The sequence below is a fragment of the Protomyctophum parallelum genome (genome assembly GCF_964188405.1).
Source record: "Protomyctophum parallelum genome assembly, chromosome: 10".
NCBI lineage: Eukaryota > Metazoa > Chordata > Actinopteri > Myctophiformes > Myctophidae > Protomyctophum > Protomyctophum parallelum.
This window is the reverse complement of record NC_139704.1, coordinates 8709347-8723464: the sequence shown is the minus strand read 5'-3', so window position 1 is coordinate 8723464 and position 14118 is coordinate 8709347. Positions and strand designations below refer to the sequence as shown.

Below are 14118 nucleotides of genomic sequence, written 5' to 3'. Positions count from 1 at the left end.
TACCAGTACGGAAGTACCACTACCAAGCTTTGGTTGGACAAGGAGGACGTGGCAGAACTCTATTGGTCCTCTGGTCAACCTTTAGGCGTCACCTCTAAAAAGCAACGTTCTCATTGGATAAAATCACTCACACGCTTCCCAATTCGTTCCTGTTTGGGTTGACTTTGTAATGCATGCATCTTTACCTAAACTATTATAGTCTCGTGTATTGTTGTGCTAATGAGCTCATGTGCTGCTTTACATTACCAAAACGATTAATGCTGAATGAAAATAGAAGTGCGAACATTGAATAAAACTACACAATACATTTTGCTGCTCGCTCCCCAAGTCCCTGGTGATTGTGGTCCAAGGCCAGCCCTCTACGACTTTCTTCCGACAGCATCCGACACACAGTAAGAGATGAGCAGCAGCATTACAGAATATGCACAAAATGTCCTTTTATTGTTGTGTTGTTTCTTTCTTTCTTGGTCGTTTGCCCCTATCACCATGATACCATCCCATACTGCAAAATGCGACGAGTGTAGTCTTGCACGCACATTTCAATAGCATAACACGCCATCCTCATCTGCGTGGCATTCTAAGCCAATAATGCATCGCTCAAAATCGATAGTATTTTGAATATCACATCTTAATCATCGACACATGCAGTATCCACGGCGACGATGCTGCTGACGACGATTTGCAGTTGCACATGCTGCACGGTGATCTGATCTATCGTGTTTGAGAAGGTGTACAGTACAGCAGATATGGATCCATTGCTATTCGTCGAGAACATCATGTAATGTAACCAGCATAATTAATTTGACCAGCAGCTCTGGAAGTTGCGGGTCATACGCGATCTTTAATCCATGTGTAACTGAGGTTATGCGCACTATCTATGGCAAACCATAGATGATTTGTGGCTCCCGCTCGGTTGCAGTTATAAGACGTTGAGACGTGATGGGGGCGAGGCATTAATAAGAGATGGACTCGAATAAGTTGGGAGTCACGCAAAGAACTGTGACGTGCATTGCTCTATCTGAAAAAGAGGCAGAACCCGAAAGCAATAAAAACCATAGACCAGATCTGTTTAAAGCCGCATATGTAAGGGACAACATTTGGCTCACAGTCAGCCATACACAGAGGTGAAGTTGAACGTGATCCGATGAAGGTGTCCTTGTTTTTTCTTGGATGGGAAGGTGGTCAAAGCCAAGGGATGTTTAATTCGTAGGGGCTCGACACCGCAGCGCTGGTTTTCAGAAGAATGAATGGTCGTCTCGCCTGGGAATTTTACCTCAAGAAAGTTGTCTATTCTTAAGGAATGTACTGAACTAAATGTCGTTCTTGTACCCCTCTGGGAGATTTCAATGAAACGTTGATTGCTTGTTGGATTTACAGTTATCTACACAATTGTTGGGGGGCATCGACTTAACAATTGAAACATGGCACTTTATGTAGAAGGTAAGCGATCTTGGGGATGTAGAAGCTTACTGTGTACTTACTGACCTTTCACTTACAAGTGTTCAGTTTCATTGCTGTGTTTAAAGCGGTGTATTGTTGGGAGATAACTTCCTTCAACCGATATACTACAGTCAGAGGTCTTGTATAGCGCTGTTCTAAGTTGTAGTCATGTCATTACTTCTGTCAGGGTAGTAATTCCATATGTCATGTGCAGCAAATGGGTAGAGGATGACACTTTTATTACTTACGTTATGGTGCAAGACCATTTCCTCTCTTGCTCAATGGCTCTATAGTGGTCTATAATCCATAGTTCAATTATAGCCTTCGATCAAGACTATCATAGATGTAATTTAATTTTAATTTGCATATAGATACAAAAGTAAAAATCAAAATCTATGATTGTCTTGATCCAAGGCTAGTTCAATTAGGATACCACTGGACTACTGTGGCAATAATTACCACAGTAGTCCACAGGAGGAATCGATGACCCCAGGCTACCCCAGATACCACAGTGGTTGCCTGGGGTCATTGATTCCTCCTGTGTAGCTCTTTGGGTAGGCTATAGTTTAAGGTTACATCTCCCACTAAGACAACAACAAATGTATAGGCTATTCATGGTACTTACTTACCGCTTACCGGTAGTTATTTTCATAATTGCACAATTGATTTATGCATCAGAAACCCCCCTTATGACTTTGATACTTTGATGCTTTATAGCCACAACCATACAGTGAAACATGTGTTATGTCATGTCACATTATGGTTGTTTATTTTACAATATGTTATATTCCATTAAAATCTGTACACAAAGTATATCAGACTGGCTTTACAGAGAAGTTAATGGACCCAAGTGTATTTCCTCATCAACCACTGTATCAGGTGGATGAAGAGGTTAAAGTCTGCTGGTTTATGTCTTGGTTTTGTTTAATCATGTACAGTATGCCATATTCCATGTACTATGTTAATGAATACCTGTAATATAGAAGAGGTCAGATAAGGCTCTGTCAGGCAGCACAATTACACCTTCTGTAATCAATTAACTGATCTTGTGTATCTTATGTTGGCATAGCTGTGATGCCTGACTACAGCAAGGATAGTAAAAGTGAAATTAAATGTTTCAAAATTGCTGTGCTAGTATGCTGCTACAATTACTTTGCAAAGTAAAGCTCCACAATTATGACCTAACTGTATACTGCAGTCACAGTGTATGATATTGATGATATCCACTCTGCCCTCCTACCCATACAAATAAAGTATTGCACATGACATAAGTCCAGTCCTACTCCTATTCCAAATGTCCTGAATTGGCATTGTGTGGAGAATGTAGACCAATAGTCCTGATGGTGGTGCTACAGCAACTATGTAAAGTTAAACATTTGGAAAATTCATATGTAGGTACGTCCCAACCAATTGAGCAAATATTTCCACCCACATCGTTCCAACAGTGCCGGAAATACACGTTTATTCCTGGAATCCTGTCTGTTAAAACCAGTGGCCTAATATGATACCTAAATGACTTTTGTGCTAGTTTCGCTCAAAATCTCCCCCATTCCCAGAGGCCCTAATTATGATGAAGCCATGTTGTTGGAGGCTAACAAGAGTCTTTCTTGTCCTCTTGGCATACTGTGTCGGTAAAGTATTTGTTCCTGCTAACTCTCTTGTTCGACTTGGCTGCCAGGATCATGGATTAGATCGTATGTTTCTCTGGTACTCTCACCATGCCGCTGGCTAATGTCCCTCTTCCTAGAAATCGGCCTACTTGCTGAGAGACCAGAAGCCCAAACAGACAGAAGTGTTCAAATAGCAGGGCACCATATGACCATACATACTCACAGTTGGCTATGTCTATGTCTCTCCCCCTTCTCTGTTTCCTGCACCTCCCTCACTATCTGTCTGTTTCTCTGGTTTCAGTAATATAGTTTTTTGAGCCTCTCCTATATCCAGCTTTTGGTGTCTGTCCACAAACTTTGTCCTAAACAAACATTTAATTCCCATTGACAATGAATGGAGAATTTTACGTCATAGTGTCTGCACAAATAGACTGTCTTAAGTACCAGGTCTTATTCCCTAACTTGAGTAAACTAAAGACGTGGAGGCGTGATCAATGCCATTTGGCTATTCTGAGTGGCCAAAGAGCATTGATCACGCCTCCAGGTCTTTAGTTTACGCAAGTTAGGGAATAAGTCCTGGTACTTAAGACATGCAAAATACAGCCCTTAGTGTCTATTTTACGTCATGATGATGTGCGTTGATAAGGGCCCCTCCCACTTCACACAGGTGTGATTTTTATTTCTGAATTAGATTACTAATGTTTTTTAGGGTGGGAGATGTGCCATTGGTTGAGCATCGCATAATTGTGCCACGGGTGTCCCCTGTGGCACAATCGTTATGCGGCTAGTAGAGGGATGTCAGACATTGCGCAAAAACTTGAGAGATACAATACTTGGACCTCTTAAGCCATTTTTGGGAGGGAACCCCTTTTGGTGTTTTAAACATGTTATAATTTAGCTATTGAAAAATAGCAGATCAACAAGCTCATAGCGCGCCACCGAGTGGCGCGCTACGAGCTTGTAGGTCTGCTATTTTCTTTTGTGACCAACTTTTTATTTTGTTTTTTTTAAAAGAACCCTTAGCACAGACATTACAGGAGAGGGAAACAACAATGGTGCATACGTATAACATAATACATGTTTCTTTTTCTTTTTTTTCTAAAAAGACAATTATGATGAAAACCAAAACAAAAAAAACCTGGCAATGATGTTTTAAAGGACAAACAACAATGGGTCAGACTTTGTTTACAGGAGTACAAGTATTCGACCTAACGGAGTCCTGATTTAACCTTCTGTGCCGCTGTGAGTAGGGCTTGGATGGAATCTGTCCTTGCTCCCTGTGCTCGAGCACTGGAAGCCTCCAAACTCAAGACGTCGTAGTAGGATATTTTCCAACGGTGGATACTAAGGTTATGGGGTGGTTTCCATCTCATTACCAGCATCTTTTTTGCAGCTGTTAAACCGGCAAATAGCACTCTCTTCTTGTGAAGTGTTAGGCTTAGAGATGAGTCATCATTTAGCAACAGGATGTGTGGTAAACACGGTATGTTTGTCTCAACTATATCGGACAGAAATAATGCCACCTTTGCCCAAAAGGCTAATACTCCTGGGCATTCCCACATCATGTGTATGTATATTCCGATGGGTTTTAGCGGACATAGTGAGCATAGAGGACTTTGTAGTATTTTAATTTGGCAGAGTTTCCTGGGTGTAGAATAAAATCTTAAGATCAATTTGTAATGGGTTAGTTGATTGTTATAATTACGAGATGTTAGTGGAATATTATTCCATACGTTCTGCCAATTTATTCTGATATTGTAATCTTTTAGATCTATGTTCCATACAGTGATAATACCTGTAGTAACATTTAATTTTTCTTGTAATTTATTATATAACCCGGAAACAAAGCCACTTTTAACATTTATACCACTCAATACAGTCGTTAAAGGATGAACTGGTAATGGTTGGTTCCAGGGGACTCCATAAGTGCGCATCGTAGGTCTGCTATTTTTGAAAAATCATGAAAATATTTATTTCAGAAAACTGGAGGATTTAGAATATCTTTTATTTATTTTGAGGTCAGGCCTAATTGAAACTCAGGAAGGGGCTGCAACTCATTGGCCGCATTCCTTCTGGAATTGATAATCCCTTGTAGACTAGCCCTCAGCACTTGCCCTTGGGGGAATTCCCTGTTGCCATCTTGAAGGCTATAACGATTCATGTAAGGGGCAAGTTTGTAATGTCGGCTACAAGAAATGTGGACTTCAGGTAGCTCCATATTCTGATGTGCATTGTCATAGCTGTTATCAACTCGCAGTGCAGTTGCTGCTTTAAGTATTTCATAATAGACACAAAACGGGCCACAACCCAAGACACACACAGGTGTTGCCAGAAACAAACAAACAGGTCTATCAGGTGGCAACTGGAATGAGGCTGAGAGGTCAATGAGGCTGTGAGGTCAAGTGAACTTTGCCACGTTCGACAAGGCAACTCGCTCGCTTTAGCTCGCTCGGTGGTGTCTCTCGTGGCTCAAGTTCGTTTGAGACGGCAACCCTCCGTCGCAGTCTAAAACTATAGGGTGAAAGTCCCTCCCTTCATGGTGCAGAAAACTGTGTCGCGTCTGGGAAGGAGGAGGGAAAGTCGACATTCAAAAATATGGCGCTCAACCATTCTGTTTCCTCTCCAGTTCTGAGTAAAGGCGTGGCCAACGGTGGGATGTCTCAGTTCCAGGAAGTAATGCGGCAACAGCTGGAGAGCTCTATGGACGGCGAGCTGGAGAAGCTACTGGACACAACATCAGGGGCCGAAAGGGAGGTATGTATAGACACGGCACGCACACACGCAACTATAAAAAATATAGCCCATGGTCAAAAATGATGAAAAACGAGGATAAAAAAAAGACGAAAATCACTCACACAGTGATTTTCGTTTTTTTTTTTTTTTATCTTCAAAAATGATGAAAAACGGCATGCTATATAGTATGCCGTACAGTGGGCTATCTACTTTTTGAAGTATTTATCTCAAATGTTATAATGGAAGTCAATTTGGCTGATCAAGTCTGATCAGGCTGAAAAGTGATAGCACAGATATATATTTTAAGACTATTTTGACAGTGTCACCATCAAATATGGGGCTTCCAATGCACTGAGCATGCAGCCGTCCACCATTTCAATCAAAATCCATTCAAATTCAACACAATACACAACAATGTAGACGATTTCTCTGAGGGACTCAGAAGCCGCAGCGTCTCTGGCATGCTTTAATTTGTGGTATAAATAAAGGAGAAAATAACTTTGAATGAGCGAGTGATTATTAAGTTGATAATATGTCAAGATATCGCAGATGTGCCTCACATTATCAATAATGCTATATGGTCGCACTCTTTCACTTTTCATCAGCAGAAAATAGTTTGTCTCCTATCTGTTATTTAAATAGCAAAGTGCTTTCTCTTAATAATTTTTGCGCCAGGTCCGTATATATACGGACCCCAACTTATACTCTGTGTATATAATGGTTGAGCCCCAATTCCTTCAAAATAGGAGCTCTGGGGTGCCGGAAAGACATGGCCCCCCGGAAACAATCCGGGAATTTTATAATATCGCTAGAAGCTCCAAAAAGCGTTCATATTTTGAACGAGAGGCGGATGAGGAGCAGAAATGAGAGCGCCCTGGATTAGGAGAGACGAGGCATTATTTCTGCTGTGCTAACAGCTAAGTCAACGGGAAGTTAATATGGCCGAGAGTCCGACTTAAAAACGTTAAAAAGGAAAAACTTCAGAATATTCTTCTCTTGCCTGGTATCATTGAGGATGCGCTAGGACGTTTCCAGACGTCCTACGGATGGAATGTATTAACATTGGTCCAGTTGCTATGCAACGCTTCCGTCACCACCAGCTATGGGACGTTCAAACTTTACCTCAATTCAAAGCAGGATTTTCAAACCTCCATAAGTGGGTATTTTGGAGACCTGTCCTTGGTGGATCTTCTGCCATCCAAAGTTCGGATGTCATTTGTGACTTTGTACCACATCGCTCCCGACATTGTAAACGTTTCTGACGACAGGTAAACAGTGAGCGCTTAAGCTAATAATAGCAAAGTGTGTGTGTGGTGCAGGGGGGCGGGCAAGCTCGTCTTAAAGTGAATGCTGATGGTGGCACCTGGAACTGGGATTTATGCTAACAGCTAGCCGCAATAAAATAGTTAATTAAGGGAATGAGACGTTCTGATCTTATTTAAGTTATGCCCAAAATCCATGACTAATTCACAGACTTCACCCATTTAGGACTGAGGCCGAAAAACGCCTTCTAAAGCCTGACCTAAGTTTTCTGAAAAAAAGAAAATCAAATATTTATTAAAAAATGATATGTTTCTATACACTGTACATTGTACTGCAACAAGAACCCAAAAAGGGGTTCTCGTCCAGAAGGGTTAGAACACCAAAAGCAGTTCCCGGCCTGAATGGATGATATAATCCATAATGAATCCCTCTGCGCCAAATAACGCGTCTAGTTTGCACAGGCTAAGGCCCAAACCACACCAATGCAACTCCTTGCAACAAACAAACCACACCAATGCAACTCCTTGCAACATAGCCATTGTTGGGAATAATTGTTGCAAGGAGTTGCATGGCGACCCTTTGGTCTCCACACACACAGTCACACACGCACATACGCACGCTCGCACCAGGGCCCAAGCATAGAGCAAGCTGAATGCATGTTATCCTGGTGATAATCATGTTTCACATGACATGCTGTTCATTATCCACTTAATTTGATGATAATACTTTACAACACTGGCTGAAATAAAAATATAACGATATTAATGAAAATGGAATATTAATGGAAAGATCACAAACACACCTGAGAGGTTGAGTAGGAGGTACACTACACACATGCATACACACATTCATACATCTATCTTTGTATACTTTTTTGAAATATTTATCTTAAATGGTACAATGAAAGTTTTCATACTTTTACTTTTAATTTAATTTTAATATTTAACTTCAATTTATAATGGAAGTCATTGGGATGAGGCTGAAACATTCTCAATTATGGAGTCGTGCGTCATAGATACATTTTTAGATAACTGACGTGGTAGACTGGCCACAGGAAGTCCCAGATCCATATGTTATTAGTCCCTGTCATGTTGTTACCTCACAGCAGGTGTACAACTCGATAGCACTTCAAGTGTACTGGTGCTTGTTTCAGCATTTTATGATCTTGCTTAGTCTATGAGTTTAATATTCTCCTTTAATAGGGTACGTGTTACACACGTACAGTCATTGTCATTGTTACAGTGAACAACATTTCCACATGCTCCATTGTGTCATTGCAGAAGAACATGTATATGCATGAAAATGCATAAATTATAAGCAAATTATTGTAAGATTATGCCATTATCTCATTATACAAGACTTTTCCAAAGCCTTTTCAACGTGGGCTCTCCGGGACAGATATACTCAAGTCACTCAATATATGGAATAGCAATTATATAAAGGTCAGCTTAAAGCAAGGTAAATAACAATATACAATGTATACTAGACTAATAAAGACACTGGGAAACTTCACTTAAAAGGACTGACCCGCAGTGGAGCACACAGAGTTGTTAAATATTGAATCAGTAAACATGGCACTGCTGCTGCGCATTCATGAGTCAAAACAGCTGTGATATGTATGTGTGACATGGTATACGTTGCTCAAACAAAACATCTATTAAAATACAATACGTATTGGCGAACACAAAACCGTGTATAGCTGAATGTACGTCTCATGTGACACTTTGTTTGATAATTGAACCTTCACCTCTCCACTTTAGGTGAAGTCAGGGTGAGGCTATTTACCTGGTCTCCATGTCACAGCTGTGAGAATGCAGTAGTGTCAAAATGCAGACGCTGGTCGTGTTTGCTGTTTAAATATTTAAAAGGAGATCCGTGTGCTCCAGTGCCTTTGTCCGGGTTAGTCCTTTTTAATTGCAGTTACCCAGTGTCCATTACTGCGAGGAGTACACTGTAGGAGTTCGCAATGACTGGAAACCCCACACATGTCTGAGGCAGGGACAGGGTAAAGGGGGGATAGGGGGTTGGTGGGGCGAAATTAGTCATTCTATGATTCTGCCTCAGGGGAAGAATTGTGTCACAAGGAAGTAGGCCTGTAACCATTATTACATAATCGTCTAATCACAATTATTTGAGATAACAATACTTTTTTACATAATCGTCACAATCGTTTCCATGTTGAAAAGTGTTCATACATTTTCAAATATAAAACAGAAGGGGAAATAGAAGATGCAAGCTTGTAGATGAATATCTCGCTACTGACCATGACCAACCGTTGGCTGTCTGGAAAACACTGAACCGTCTGTGGGTTTGGCGAAGGACGCTTAACATGTTCTGATGCATGTGTGTGCGCCTGTGCGGTGAACCACAAACAATGAGACATCATGAGATGTAGCTACACTCAGATGACCTGGCCGAGCCAAACGCCGCTGCACCTGCGCCAATAGAAAGACGTGATATAGAAAGACGAGGAAGAAGAAGCTTATCGCTTTTTGAGCGCTGCTAGTTCCTCCTATGCACAGCTTTGTGTGTGTTTGTAGAACGGATTGTGATGATTTGATTGGCTGATGTATGATGATAAGGGCGCCCCTCACTTCACACGAGTGTGATTTGTTTTTAAGTATAATATGTCAGTAACTTATTCTTACGAGTAGCCTATTTTTTACTTACTTGTCATATCTGGCCCATATGTGCAATTTATTTTATTACGAAGCCTAAAAGGCAAACAGAAATCCACACTTAATGGGCCAGTGAGATGAGGTAAGGTGGGGGTTGTCCTGAGGGTTGTCCATTATTCTCATAATGCTTTGGTGCACTGCTCCTCCTTGTGGATAGGGGGAGGGCTGGCTTACTGAGATAACATGTAGTGCAGGAAGTTAGTGAGTCCAGTGTCCATGAGACACTGGGCTCACTGCTAAAACCACATAACACACATAAATCTTCTAAAAGTCATTAACATATATTTTTTTTTTCAAAAAGGGTGAAGTTTCCCTTTAAGTGTCCCTCTGCTGTGAGGAGGTCGTCTTAATAGATTTTTAATCTCTACCAAACAAATAACAAACCTATCTGGACTATCTTGAAATGAATTATATTATTTTTGGACTGACTTACTTTACTTTTTTACTCTTGAGTCATTTGGACTAAAACATAATGCTTGTGTTGCAGGTGTCCAGGAAAGACTTTGGAGGTTTCAAGAAGCTGTTCCACAGGTTTCTTCAGGTGAAGGGACCATCTGTGGAGTGGATCAAGATTCAACGACCCCCGGAAGACTCGGTGAGTGGAAAGAGAGTGTGCGTGTGTGTATGCATGACCATAGCTGCTGATTATACTGACACAATAAGATCACTCTGACATTGTCAAAGCATAAAACACAACGTGCTCCTCTTCTCTCTTTCATCTGTACAGTATGTGTTTTGCGCTTTACCGTACATGTATGTCTCCTTTGCTGGTGCCCTCTGATCTGAATAGCATGCAGAGGGGGCATCAGGGGAGGACAAAATGTACGGACGGACAGGTCAATGGCTATTGATTTCTGTCCATATTGTCCATCTGCTTTACCACGTAGGCCTGCAGCATTCTATGACAGATGTCATTAATTGAAGTGATCTTAAGTTGTCACATGCTGCTCTGTGTGTATGTGCGCATGCATGCACTTGTGCATGTGCATTTTTCTCTCCACATACCAGGGTATTATGCGTGATCCATCATGGCGACATATATAAGTTCAAACGAGGACCGTATGACTTAGCTAGGCACATGCGCACGCACACATGCACAGTCGAACACGCACGCACACGCGTGTTCCGCCCTATATGCCCAGAAAAGCTAACCGTCTCGAGAAAACAAGTCGGCAAAGTAATCTCCTCCCATTAGTTACCCGTTATTCACACAGCCTATACAGTTATAAGATATATGGAAGTTTTAAGAAAATAGGACAGTATCGCATATATAAAAATGTGGTCCCTAAATAACTTGATGAGGCTTTTAAAGTCACATTGCCCAGCATTTGTATGAACCAGTGTTCCCATTCTGTAACAACCCATTTCAGTCGATTCACAAAGCCTTCTCCCACCATAACAGTGACAGGTCATCTTAAAAGGGAGGCAGCTTATAGATGACACAGTTGATAACACTCCAAGGCCTGAAGCCAATGGCAGAGCGGGAAGGGAATTTAGGGCGCATGGAAACCTGATTCAGTGCCCATAGACCCCATACAGCCATTTAAGGAGAACTCAAATTCCATTCTTGAAAGTATGTTCCACTTTTCTTTGTTTGTTTGTTCTTCTATTCTTGACTTCAATAGACACGTCCCATCCCCATACACCTGAAGCACTTATTGGCACTTTCTTCTGTAAAGAAGAGTTTGACTACTGTAGGTCACAAGCACAAGGAATGGAACACTGCATCCAGCTTTCCTTACATGCTCTTTGTTCTAGATGTGGAACTTACCCTGAGCGTACAAACTTCATGGGACAAAGCGTTCTTAACTGATCAGATGAATCCAGGGGAAAGCTGTGAGGAATGAGGGATGGCCCTGATTCTTTTCACATGTTGGGCGTATTGCTGTCATGACTCATAATGGGAAGGCGAACTGGATCGTTTGCCTTTTTGCATCCTGACTTTCCTTATCGGATGGCTTATTTTGGACTTGGACCTTCATTTCAGACAGCTCCAATTATGAAAGTGAAGTCAAGGGTTTTTGTCATTTAACAAGTTGCCATAATACACATTTTTTGTTTGTTTTTGAGTGGTGCAACCACTCCTATAGACAGCGGCCTTATGAATCTGGAGGCCCGTTTCAAGACCAAATATGAGGCCCCCATATACCTATGACATAATTATTTTGTTGATACAGCCGTATATTGATACGAATAGTTTGACTGTTCAATATCACACGCAGCCATTACTCTCGACAATTAGCAACAACACCTTTCCTCATCCTGTCGTCCCTTCACAATGAAAGTCTCCCCTTTACCTCCCAATGCTGCACATTTTACCATGTTATTTACATGAAATAGGTGTAACTTTACTAACTGAACGCCACTCTTGGTGGGGCTTGACTGAGGGGACTTCAGTGCATTGTACTTACTTACATATGTATGTAAGCACAATGCAAGGAATGAGTGCATTCGCCATGTATCTGAAGGAAGCCTGATCTAACTCTCTTAGATTTTCTCCAGTTTATTCCTGAGTTTAAGTTTACCCTATTGTTTTAGGATTTGTTTATTTAGCCTTATTGGGCTTTGTTTAGGGTTAATTCACCCCATGGCTCCTAAATTAGCCAGTGGCAGGTTTTATGACTAGCTCGTGGCTTCCTGTGAGGTTTAGGTTTAGCGTTGGGATTTAGGTTTACGTATTTGGTCTATTCTTTAAAACTAGATATTGTTTTGTTATTGGAGTTTTTACTGTTTCCATTTTAAAAAGAAAAAAAACCCAGGCTCTTCTAATTAACATTTATATGTCAAGGTGTCCCTGTCATGAGTTTCTCTTTTGTTTCCTGGGCCCAGGGCTTGACGCTTAGCATTTTTCCAAGTAGCACGTGTGCGACTAAGTTGAAAAATCACACCAGTGTGAACCGAGTGGTGCAACTCCCGTCTATTGGTTCTCTGTATCATTCCAATTTGTATCGTCCAATTTCTTCTCTGTATCGTTCCAATTTCTTCTATGTATCGTTCCAATTTCACGCATGCGCACACCACTCGTGCTCATGACAACAGGATCATTGCTGGTTGTAGGAGTGGTTGCACCACTCTGGTGCCCCCTACTGGTATAAATAAGTAACATACTCGTGCTCACTTATACATACATACATACAGGTACACACACAGGTACACGGACATTGCTGGATGTAGGAGTGGTTGCACCACTCAAAAATCTAGTAGCACACAAATTATTTTAGGAGCACGATGAAAAGTTATCAAATAATGTGTTTTTGAGGGGCGCAAGCCCCTCCTATGTATACCGGTATACATGGCTTTAGTCCCGACTCCCTACACATCAATGATTTGCCATTGACAATGAAAGGGGAATTCAGGTCAAATGTCCACTAAATCTTGTCCCCACACGTCTCAATATTTGCCATTGGCAATGAACGGAGAAATTTGGTCAAAATTCCACTAAATATGACGTAAATTAAACATCAAAAGCCATTGACATTGAAAGGAAAATGTCATATGTACGATTGTACATCATATGCAAACGAGCAAATCAGCTATTACACCAATCACAGCTAGGTATTCTGATGTACGAGATTATTCATGATGATGTATGATGATAAGAGTGTCCCTCACTACCCAGGTGTGATTTTTCTTTAATATAGTGATATGAGGTAGGGACGGGCAATATGGCAAAATATTATCAGGATCAATATCTTTTCAGCAATTATCAAAATATTGATATTCATCAGGATATCATTTTTATGTTTATTTTTATATAATCTATTTAACCAATTTGTTTTATGCTGATAGACTATTTGTTTTTTTATGCAGATAGATGGATAGATAGATAGATGGATTAATTCAATTAAATTAAATTATTATCTATATAGCTATCTATCTATGTTGCTCATGGATGCATGGATGGATAGACAGACTATCCGTTTTTATCTAGCCCCATATGTTCCCTCTCCCTACGCTCATTCTGTAGCTCCGAGATGAGGTCACACACTGGGCCCCTCCCACCGCGTTTCAGAAACGGCGCAAGTTTCCGCTATGTAAGTTTCTTACCCTGATGCCACGATTAATCCAAACGTGAAGGGGACGTGAAGGGTTTACACTAATTCAACCATAACAACGCCCAAGAAAATCCAACTGAGATTTGAACCGAGCCTTTACGTCCCGTATTTTGTCAGTCGCTTCCATGTTTATCAAGGAAGTTGAAAAGCTTTAGCGCCTCCCCGGCGCCTCCCCTGGTCGAAATTTCCAACTGACTTCATTTCACTCGACATGCACGCGCACACGCACACTTTAGAATACACTGTAGAATATAAATAAGGCTTCTATCCCAGAGAACAGCAGGGGAAAGCTGGACAGTGGAAAGTTGGGTTTTTAAACGCAAGCAGTACACCCAGCTG

At 41.2% G+C, this 14118-nt stretch overlaps 1 protein-coding gene across 2 annotated transcripts in view; it reads left to right on the top strand.

Annotated features, from left to right (window-relative positions):
* Nucleotides 1–147: 147 nt before the first annotated feature.
* ugp2b (UDP-glucose pyrophosphorylase 2b) overlaps nt 148–14118 on the top strand; it is a 47100-nt gene continuing 33129 nt past the window's right edge. Inside the window, exons 1-3 of one of the 2 annotated variants that reach the window (XM_083775240.1) lie at nt 148–392; nt 5677–5804; nt 10212–10319. In XM_083775240.1, the coding sequence (XP_083631366.1) occupies nt 5706–5804; nt 10212–10319 (207 nt within the window). In that variant the 5' untranslated portion in view covers nt 148–392; nt 5677–5705. Of the gene's footprint in view, nt 393–1089; nt 1441–5676; nt 5805–10211; nt 10320–14118 lie in introns of those variants that run through there. The other variant, XM_083775239.1, reaches the window with a different exon arrangement.